We start from the raw sequence: 11,797 nt of genomic DNA, 5'->3' as shown, positions 1-11,797 counted from the left end.
CCAAATTTACTCAGAATAAACAGGATTTAGGCAAGGATTTGTGCATTCAAACTTTGGCCTTGAAACAAAAATGTAAAACATTGACCATAATATACAATATACAATAATATAACACATAACATATAATATACAATATTGCATGCTTTTATACAACAACAGAAAACACACTAAAAATGTACTCTTGAAAATAAGATGCATTGCTTTTATGGTAAATCAACACTGGTTTGCATTAACATCTATTTGATTGAGGGAACACAGGCTGGTCACTGGTCTGGCAGTCTACCATGCCATCACTGCCCTTATGCCACGGAGGACATTAACTAATGATGACTTATGCACTGCAGGCATTTTTCAAACCCAGACAGAACCGTAGCAGTAAATCAAAATGGAAATGTCTAGCGGCAGAAGTACCAGAGAAATAACATTGGCTGAAGTTCAAAGTGAGAAGTCTGGGTCACAGCATGCTATTACTTTTATGCATCTGAGCATGATGACAGCTGATCAATGCAAGTCAGATGGGTCATGGAACCTAAAGTGGCTTTAGAACAACTGTCTGCTTTAATGTTAAAGGAGCAAAGGAAGTATCATGTAAAATATACATACATACATATATACACACACACACACACACACACACACACACACATATATATATATACAATCTTGTTTTGTTTGGGTCGTGGCCATGAGATCATTTTGTCGAGGTAACAATATCCTTATGTCATGGCCATGCAATGTTAAAAAAAAAAAAATCAAATTCAAAACTGTCAAATGCCACATAATATTCAGTTTTGTTAAATGACACTTGTCAATAATTCAAATTTACAAAATTCAAATTCAGATAGTTTTGTCATATTTTAAGCTCCATAAAAAGTCGGGTTAGTCCATATTTGACACAAAGTTGGGTTGAAACAACCCAGCATTTTTCTAACCCTCTACTGCACACATTTTAATGGTAAATGATAAAAAAAAAATTCCACATGATTTTTTGTTTTATTTGGGAACATTTGATTGATAAAACATGTTTTTTGACCAGCCCTCACCCCCCATCCCAAAATATTTTTTTGTGCAACAATAGTGCAGAATCACATATCATAAGACAATGTTCAGGGAGCAATACAAAATCACAAATCTGTTAAAAAAAATGTCAAGAAATCATTAAGAGAAAAGGGAAAAACACTTTGATATATTGCATTTGATACAAACGTAGGTTTGTGTTGTAGTGCATGGCTGGGAAACTTCGGCCCTGGAGGGCCATTGTCCTGAGTTTAGCTCCAACTCTAATTAAACAGACCTAGCTTTCTAGTGATCTTAAAGGGGTCATCGGATGCCCATTTTCCACAAGTTGATATGATTCTTTAGGGTCTTAATGAAAAGTCTGTAGCATAGTTTGGTTAAAATTTCTCAAAGGTAGTGTAAAAAAACCACAATTTCTACCCTGTCAAAAAACGCTCTTTTCAGAGCAATCGTTTTGTAGCATTTTCCTTTAAATGTTAATGAGCTCTGCTGACCCCGCCCCTCTCTTCCGAGCCGCTCACATGCTGCATCCGAAAACTTAGGCAGCTGACTTGCTGCCTCGCTGTCGTATGAGGCAATGACTTTGCAGGCAGCGTTTTTGCATGAAGGCACCTCATGAAACTGGTTTTGGACAGACTTTTGATGCAGTGTAACGGTTTAATGATCTACAATGAAATAGAACAAGTTTTTGTGATAACTAAAATATTTAATTACTATAATACTGATTTCTCGCTAGAACTAACATCAAAAGTGCAAAAGGTTAGTGAGAAATATACATTTACACACAAACTGACCACCAACACAATTTTCAGATGCCATCTTTTTTTTTTTAGCTCAACCAACACGGAATGGAACGGACAGAATTGTGGGATATCAAAGGCAGCAAAGGATAAATCTATGCTGCCTTCAAAATTCGATCAGAAGAAGGTACTTCCGGAGACAGGAAGTAAAGCAGAATTTGGATTCGAACGTGCCTTTATTGCTTTCCTGCTGTGGAATGCTGCCTCCAAAGGGAGCATTTTAGAGTTTTCGGATGCAGCCTCAGACTGTTAACTTTAGCCGCATTCATTGTGAAACTTGCTAATTAGCACATTATTAGGGAAGGCGATTTGCAAAGATTCATTAAAAAAACCTTACACTCACTTGTTCTGTAGGTGAAGCTGGATCACGAATGATTCGCATAAACATAGATGCATTTGGCTAGATCTCGGGTGCATTCCCTTCAAAAACAAACGTAATCCACTACGTCTTCAGCGGCTCAGATCTCAGGAGTAAATGATGACTGCGATGTTCATTATAACATCCAACAACAGAACACCTCAATCGCTTAGAAGACATTCTTGTCTACATCTGCTCCGGTGGTGAAACAATGGTGGACTGACGACAGCTCACTCAGGGCGGATCTAAGGTAAGACGCCAGTTCAGTCTGTACTGAAATGCCACTGTCAATAAAACTATCGTGGGAGGGGCCTATTTTTCTGACATCACACAGGCAGGCATCTGAGATCGGCTCGATTTGAGAAAGGGGTAAAAATTTCCGTAGGTTAAAAAAAAACCTTGCATCTTCTCTTTTTGTCACATTATTTGCCCGTATGTATTGTCAATGGGAAATCCTGGTTAGGGATGGGAGAATGTGTTCTCTTTTTTTTTACCTGATGCTTGATACAGCAAATATTATATCTTCCAAAATGCACTAAAAACCACATAAACACTTCATACATCATGTAGCAAACAATCTCACCAATAAAAACTCTCACTCATAACAAAATTCCTTTGAAAAGACTAAATATGGTAACATAACTGGATAAAAACAGATCTTTAATATTTTGGATTTTTTTCAAGAACTTAAGTGTAAATCAAACATTTTCTATCTTTCAATTTCAAAAACTTAAAAATAAGAGATTGAGGGAAATGGAAAATACTGTATTTCACTGTGATGTTGAACATGTTTTGTTTTTATATTCAAAACGTAAGAGTTAGCAAAACAGTCTTTTATTAAAGTTCTGGTTGACTGAGTGACAAACGATTTCAAGAGATTTGAAAGAAATGGTTATTGAATGCATTTTGTGACAAGTCGAAGAAAAATATTAACTATATAATTAAAGGCTTTTCAAAATGTGAATTATAGTTATTGAGAAATGCACACAAGCAATCTATGTAAAAATTTTAACATTGGCAGTTTGTACAGTTGCTAAACAACAAATTAGATTAATTGGGTAATGCTAAAGAAAGAACTACATTAACCTGTAATTTGGCCACTCGCACTGTGCTCTTGTTAAATAAAAACATACAGAGTGACAAGTATGAGTAAGAAGTACACTGGTAGGGCTGCAAAGCTTTGCTTCAAATGGTATTGTAATTTATCTAATATAAGTGAAAACAAGTACACATGATCTATGGCAGGAAAAATCAGTGATGTCCTGAATTTACATTATTAGCCATGTTATTCTCACAGCATCATTTGAACACCTCCATCTTGGATCTCATCAATAATCCAGCGCACTTGAGAGTCAGCCTCCATTTGGGCAAATGACGGTCTCAGCTGAGTGGGGTGAGGTGCTGTTGCTAAGGAAACGCTCAGCAGAGTCCCACCAGGACCACGCAATGACTCTAAGTATAACATAATCAGTGTTCTGTTACAGTCTATCTTTAACATCTTATATCACACAGACACACACACACACACACACACACACACACACACACACACACACACACACACACACACACACACACACACACACACACATTTTATATACAAGTATGTAGTATAGGCTTCTATAGTTTTATATAAACCTTTTTACGAAAATATTACAAAATACTAACCTCTAAATAGAAATGTTTTGCATTTTTAGTACTCTTTAAGTCACTTTCCAATTAAGGAAGACTCTGAATTTCCCCAAAGCAAGGTTTGGTTAGATTTTCTCATGTCTGAAGACTGTCTATACACTAACATGTTTACCTGCAGATCTTTCCAGCCATCTTGAAAAAATAAATACATAAATAAATAAACAGATTCCCCACTGTGTTAGCACTGTCAGCACTTCTTGTAATTGATCACACAGTTATGTGAACTATGAGCAATAAAATCTCAATTTCCTTCTTGCGTCCAATCTGCTCAAAAGTCTTTTGAACCACCACTCTAACATCTAAACCTACTTTAAATTTATGGCCATGTCATCCTGTCAGCTTTGTATGCTTTACATATTCGTTTTAATTTTTTTCCTACTCTTTGCATTAGGGCTGCACAATTAATCAAATTTTTAATTGCGATTACAGTTATGGATGCCACAATTACGTAATCGTTCAAAGTGGCAATTAATCTTACAAAGTCCACTTATGTTATTCTGTGTTTAAGATGTTTTTTTTTCTTTCTAAATGTTATCTTAAGGGTTTTTACATTGTTTTAATTCTAGTGTTAGTATAACACTATAATACCATTCATATTTTTATATTATAATTTAAAGAAGAAACCAATCCGATGTATAGTTGACATTTGAGGCTTAATACCACTGAAAAGCACTAAAAGTTTTTCAGTTAGAGTGTTTTCAGCTTGTTTATTTTCATATAAAAATATGGCAAGCAGTTGCATCAAACAATGGTATAAACATCATTCAATGTAAATTGTGATAATCGTAATGAATAATCGTAATTACAATTTCAAGGGAATAATCGACAATCGTGATTTTTGTCCTAATCGTGCAGCCCTACTTTGCATGTACCTTTGTATTCCAGAAAGCATGGAAATATCCACCCATCACAGTGAGTTATCATGCAAGAACACTAGGTCCCGCTTAACAGGGAAGACGCCCTTGGCTACAGTCACAAATTCAATCCCTGACAATCCTGTACAGTCATCAATCACAGAGCCAACTTCAATGACCTACACCCCTTTAAAAATAATGCTCATCTAAGGGTTTATCTACAGTACAAACATCAAAACCTACAGGGTCACACCAAGGATTCTCTGACTTTTTATCTTATAAGTTGTATTTAAATCAAGCTAATAACTGTGTTTTCAACTCAACGCATGACTCTTTACATATTATACTCTCGACACAATCTAGACATGCAATAATTTAGATCAAACCTGCCTTGACAAAATTTCCCAACTGAAAATTTTGTCACACATGATCTATTATTGTGGCATATGCATCAGAACAAATCTCTGTCTGTCTCGCAGCCATTAATGATGACCTTTCAATGCAGAGAAAAGAAGCTGGGCAATTTTCCAGCTGATAATTGATCATCTCCTGCCCTGTGGTTAGAACAGATGAGCAAGAGAAGCAAAGACACACATTTAGCTTTTTATTTCTTCACTAGTAGCTCTTCTTTTCATTGTAATACAAATGTAATCTACGTGTCAAATCAATGTCTTATTGGCTTCCAACTAGCAGAGCTCATATTCAAACAACCCATTCAATCATCTTCAATCAGATAGAGTCAAATCTGTTTGTCTCCGCCAAACTTGCTACTGGCTTAGGTTATAAAAAAAAACAGTTCTGCATTCCTCAATTTAAATCTAATAATTAGTTGTGTCAAAGGAGTGCGTAGGCTGTGGTCAATAGCGCCATCTGCTGATTCAGATTGTATGGTTGCCATAACATTAGATACTGTAACGTTAGCGTTAAATTTAGGGTGTAAATTAACAGTAAAAATAATGGTTTTAATCCACTGTTTGAAAAATCCCTCCACATTCACAGTAGAATAATTGTCTGAATTAATATATGCTTCCCTATTTTAAGAGAAAAAAATGTTATACATTGTAAACATACCGGTTAACAGGGGAGCGACACATTGGAATGTTCCATTTTTACCTTATAAGGGGGTGTCGGTGTAAGTAAAATACGTTTTAATTGTTTGTATCGCTTATAAAATATATCCCTTTCTTAATTTGGCTTACAAATAAGAATATGTGTTGTTAAACGAATATATCTAAATAATTATACCTGTGGAAATATTCAATTGCATATTCTGGACTGATAGAAAGTGCACACTAGTGACTGCTGGTTCAGACAGACATGGCGCTGCGAGGACTGAGAGCCTGCGCTCGTGTCGTGCTGACCGATTCGTCCAGAGCTGCAGTGCTTCGAGGAGCCATACAATCAGACTGTTTAAAATGTCGACATGGAGGTAATATGCACATAACGCTGGTGTCTGTTTAGGCTCGGTGAACCGAGAACATACTTTAGAAAGTGGCTATAAGAGTCAAGGCCAGCGTAAACACACACCGCAGTGTAGAGAACATATATCGACGTGATTAACACAGCTCTCCTCGCAGATGAAAATGTATGAGGACTGAAGAATTTGTAACTGAAGGATTGTGAAAAGTGCCCAAAAACCGCCAAAAACCAAATGAGCTAGTTTACTTATTTTTCAGGGGGCTTAAATGGGATGAAAGTGGTCAAACAAATGACAGACACCCTGACACAGCTTAACATGGTTAAGGTTTTTCCAACAGCTGATGAGAAACTGACTTGTTTACAAATGCTTTTCAGCTAAACGTTATCTCTTGTCTAGATGTGGTGAAGCTGCAGGATTTCCAGCAGAGGAAACTTGCTATTGCCTACCAAGTGTCAGGATCAAAAGGCAGGCATCACTTGGCATGATTTAAATAACTTTGTACCTCTTTCTGGTGTCTCAGTCTCATTACTTTAAAGCTGCACTCATTCATATTTGTCTCATTAAAAGAAATTAATAGAACTTCTCAAAAATGTTTAAAAACACCAACACCCTCATCAGACTGCAGTCATATCAGTCGGCTAACAAAAGCTGCTTTATTTGACATGAAAGTGGATTGCCTCATAGGGGCCGACATGCTGAGATCGCATGACCAGCTGAGGACTATTTTATTCATCTCATCATTTCTGTTATCAGACAGTGTGGCTAGTGGACTTGCAGTGGAATCATGGCTGGTGGTGATGCATGATTCTATTGCAATATTCATATCTCGTATGTCCGCAGCTGTTCTGTTTGCCAGCACAACATAAACAAAAGGCAATGAGTGCACCTTTAATTGTCATTTTCTCATTTGCCCTGAATGTGACTTCTTTTTTTTTTATACAGGTTATTACTTTGATACAGTAAATCAGAAAATGGAGAAAAAACAGCTCATTTTGAAGGATGAATTAAAAATACTTCTGTATTTATGCCAGTCAGCTGAAGATGTTTTTGTGGCGAGAAATGCTATGTACAGGTAAAACTGTCTCAATAATTTGTCATGTAGGGAAATGAACCCTATTTATATTATAAAGACGTTATGTTTACACGAAAAGCAATATCACAGTGATTTAATTGCATTAAGCATAATGTTCATCTTAATTTTTGAACAATTTTTAATATAATTCTGCTTGTGTTCAAGATTATTTAGATATGTGTAATGTCTGCATATGGATTATGTTTTTGTATATATATGATAACACTGTTCTGTCATTTCCAGGTACCATGAAGAGAATCGTAACATGGCATTTGGAGAATTCAAATTTGGCCCTCTTTTCATGAGGTTATGCTATGAGCTGGGTTTAGAGGAGCTGGGAGCCAGAACTCTGACGGATCCAGTACGTGAAAACCAACATACATTGAACAAAAGCATTGTTGTATACTTAATGACTATGTACATGAATTATAGTGAGATTTGACATTTTCTTTCATTCTTTCTTTTTTGCATAGGCTCTCAAAGGATTCTTTTCAGACTCCACATCCTTTAATATTGCTATCGACATGCTTTTCATTAAAGAGTGTTACAAAAGTGAGTTTTCTCTGCTTATCTCTCCATTATGCTGGTGTATGAAACAATCAATACGATTTGTATTGTGCTCCTGTTGGCTTTGCTGTTGGATGAGATAGTGACTGATGGTGTATTCACAGGTGGCCTGGAGGTGGTGGGAGAAATGAAAAAACAAGGAGTGCAGTTCAACAAAGACACCTTCATGCTAGCCTTTGCTACTTGTTATAAACTGGTAAAGGCAATGTAGAAGCAAGTATTGTACGCTTTGTATTAAAGGCAATAATAATTACCATGCTTACTCAAATCAGAAAAGACCAACTAATTTCAGCATATACAGAACAATAACAGTTATTACTGTTACAATCTTTGTACAATATGTACAATCTTTCTAAATAGGAACAATCTTTTGGCTTGTTTTTTGGGCAGTAGTTTCTCACTGTAATTTTAATAATGTCAAGTTCATCAGATGTTGATAAGTATCATTTATAAACTGAACCCATCTGTTTCTGTATTTTGGGATTGGCAGAACACCCCAAAGTCATATCATATCTGTTTGACCCTGTTGGAAGAAGGTCAGACAAAAGGCAGCCTCATCCCTCGACATGCTTATTGCTTTGCAACTGCTCTTGCTCTCAAACAGGTAAGATGACTGAAATATCAATATGTGACCCAGGAGCACAAAACCAGTCTTCAGTCGCTGGGGTATATTTGTAGCAATAGCCAAAAATACATTGAATGGGTCAAAATTATCGATTTTTCTTTTATGCCAAATCATTAGGATATTAAGTAAGGATCATGTTCCATGAAGATATTTTGTAAATTTCCCACCGTAAATCTATCAAAACGTAATTTTTTATTAGTAATATGCATTGTTAAGAATTAATTTGGACAACTTCAAAGGCGATTTTTCTCAATATTTTAATTTTTTTGCACCCTCAGATTCCAGTTTTTCAAATAGTTGTATCTCGGCCAAATAATAATGTATAAATTTCAATTTCTAAAAATTGACACTTAAGATATCTAAATTCAAATTAAAGGATACATTTAGGCTATGTAATGCCTTCTAAATCAACTAGGTGGATGTAACATCAGAATTTTGTAGAATTATAAGTATAATATATTTTGATATATTAACAGTAAATCACTTATTTTTCATTTTATCCGATGTATGTTGTAGAATGATATAGAGAGAGCCCAGGCATTCTACTCTCAGATCATGAGCACGGACAGTCGACTATGCCAGAACCTGAGGGTAAGTAAGTGTTTGTATCTAAATCAGTCTTTGAAAAAGAACTTGCATAATGTTTAACTGCTCTGTTTCTAGGTTCTCATATTGGCCATGAAAGGGTCCATAAAAGAAGCAGTCTCTGCCCTCACAACAGCCCTAGTGTCAAAGACTCCAGTGTTTGTGAAGAAACCAGAGTTTTCTCAGGAAGTGGTGAGATATCAGACACACCAGTCATGTTTGGACACACCTACAGTCTGCACCTCACAATTATTATTACATTTAAGAGTAGTAAAGTAATCCAAACTATTAAGTAACACAAATGGAATTATGCAATCACCGATGCTAGCAATGCAAAACAAAACTCCAAAACCTTTCTTTTTCTGGAGGATCATGTGACACTGAAGACTGGAGTAATGGCTGCTGAAAATTCAGCTTTGCCATCACAGGAATATATTACATTATAAAATATATAGAAAAATAAGAGTTGTTTTAAATTGTAATATTTCACAATATTACTGTTTTAACTGTATTTTTGCATAGTAAATAAATGCAGCCATAAGACATTATGATAAGTGAGCGTAAGAGACCTCTTTCAAAACATCTTACCGATCCCAAACTTTTGAACAGTAGTGTACTTTATATTTGTCTACTAAGCTAAATTCAAGCATATGAGAAAACTTTAAGTTTATTTGAAGGTGTCCAAACACTTAACAGGTAATTTATATAAAAACATTAATATGGAATATCGGATCCTCATCTTATAAAATGAAGCCAAACACCTACTGTAGGAAAAGCAATTAGACTTTCCCTGTCTTCTGTTCCTTATCTGCTCTGTTAGGTTAATGTATTGAGGAGCAAGAGTGCTGGTGGACTGTGGGAGGGGAAGGTGGAGCAGGTGGTGAGACCATTAGAGGAGGCCGGCCAGATCACCAAGCTGACCATCGATGATTTCCTGTGTCACACTCCCTCTAGGAGGAGGAGGCCTCTGGGAATATCGGAGCACGAAAGAAAGACCAGCCGAAGGACTCGTAGAACTCTGCAGTCCACACTACTGTTAGAGTGAACCCATAGAGAGTTCAAGACTCTCCTCTTTAGTGTGTTATATTACAGGAGCAAACATATATCCTTGACCTGCACAAGCTGACAATTCAAACTCAGGCTTTGGCATCATCTACCTCCTCCTGCTTTACCCCAGCTTTTGTTACCATCAGTTGTTGAAATCAAGGAAGGAATTGAATCACTTTAATAAAGTGGTATTCTTCTAATTTGGGATCTTGTGCAGCCTGTATTCCTTTTTGAGGAAATGTAAGAAATGCAAATAGAGCAGCAATCAGGTGATAGCTGTGAACTCTCTTAAAGGGTTAGTTCACCCAAAAATCAAAATTATGTCATTAATGACTCACCCTCATGTCGTTCCAAACCCGTAAGACTTCCGTTCATCTTCGGAACACAGTTTAAGATATTTTAGATTTAGTCCGAGAGCTTTCTGACCCTCCATTGAAAATGTATGTACGGTATACTGTCCATGTCCAGAAAGGTAATAAATACATCATCAAAGTAGTCCATGTGACATCAGAGGGTCCGTTAGAATTTGTTGAAGCATCGAAAGCATCATTTTGGTCCAAAAATAACTAAAATTACGACTTTATTCAGCATTGTCTTCTCTTCCGGGTCTGTTGTGAATCCGGCACTGCAGTGACGTCTGACGTAATGCACTTTACATCGCCGTGGTTGTTTTCGGCGATTAGGACATCCACGACATGCACACTTACGCACCATTTAAAAAAATATAGTGATACCAAAATACAAACAATGTTGAATAGCTTGAATACAGCGTGCGTCTCCCTCAGACTGCAAACGAAGCTCGGGCGCACCAGATAACACGTCAGAAGCATCGTACGTCAGACGTCACTGCAGTGCCGTGATTGCGGATTCACAACAGACCCGGAAGAGAAGAAAATGCTGAATAAAGTCGTAATTTTGGTTATTTTTGGACCAAAATGTATTTTCGATGCTTCAACAAATTCTAACTGACCCTCTGATGTCACATGGACTACTTTGATGATGTTTTTATTACCTTTCTGGACATGGACAGTATACCTATACATACATTTTCAATGGAGGGTCAGAAAGCTCTCGGACTAAATCTAAAATATCTTAAACTGTGTTCCGAAGATGAACGGAGGTCTTACAGCTTTGGAACGACATCAGGGTGAGTCATTAATGACATAATTTTGATTTTTGGGTGAACTAACCCTTTAATTTCCATAAGCATTGACTGTCAACCCTGTTAACTGGCAACATACAATACCTAAAATGTTAATAAACACACATAAAAACTTGTCTTCTAAACAAAATAGAGGCGCAAGATGTTCTTCTGGAAGGTAAATGGGTGGTTATTTTGTATGTGATCAAAATGCCTTGCATGCATGAGATGTATATTTTTAATAAATACTGTTTTACTATTGATTGAGCATTTAAACATGTTGACTGTTCAGAACTTTGTGCTGTCATCAAAATGCTTATATGGTGTGACTGCCTCGGACATGTTTCCCCAGTTGACATTTGAATAAAATACAAACATGGACAAATTAAAGTTATGTATTTAAAATTGTATATTTAAGTTAATTAAAATCGGAAATCGAACATAAAATTTTATTTGTGTTTTCATTCAGCTCTCGACAATCAGGTTTTTCAGTAAAATCAAGTCTCAAAAATAAAATGCAGTCATTTATTCATCCTCATGTCCTTCCAAACCTGTATGACATACTCTTTCTTCTGTGGAAAACAAAATGTATTTTGAAGAATGTTGGTAAGCAAACAGT

The 11,797-nt window shown here is 36.3% G+C and overlaps 1 protein-coding gene across 1 annotated transcript; it reads left to right on the top strand.

Moving 5' to 3' along the window:
* Nucleotides 1-6,023: 6,023 nt before the first annotated feature.
* LOC109102579 (pentatricopeptide repeat-containing protein 2, mitochondrial) lies at nt 6,024-10,396 on the top strand. Its single transcript, XM_019115971.2, is given in 11 exon segments — nt 6,024-6,150; nt 6,516-6,534; nt 6,536-6,606; nt 7,084-7,213; nt 7,457-7,574; nt 7,687-7,765; nt 7,885-7,976; nt 8,271-8,384; nt 8,922-8,996; nt 9,069-9,182; nt 9,811-10,396. Coding segments are annotated over 11 exon segments (1,149 nt in total). The 5' UTR covers nt 6,024-6,038; the 3' UTR covers nt 10,036-10,396.
* Nucleotides 10,397-11,797: the final 1,401 nt, after the last annotated feature.

Source organism: Cyprinus carpio, chromosome A5 (assembly GCF_018340385.1).
Source record: "Cyprinus carpio isolate SPL01 chromosome A5, ASM1834038v1, whole genome shotgun sequence".
Lineage (NCBI taxonomy): Eukaryota > Metazoa > Chordata > Actinopteri > Cypriniformes > Cyprinidae > Cyprinus > Cyprinus carpio.
The sequence above is the reverse complement of the archived record's forward strand: the minus strand, read 5'-3'. Positions and strand labels throughout refer to the sequence as shown.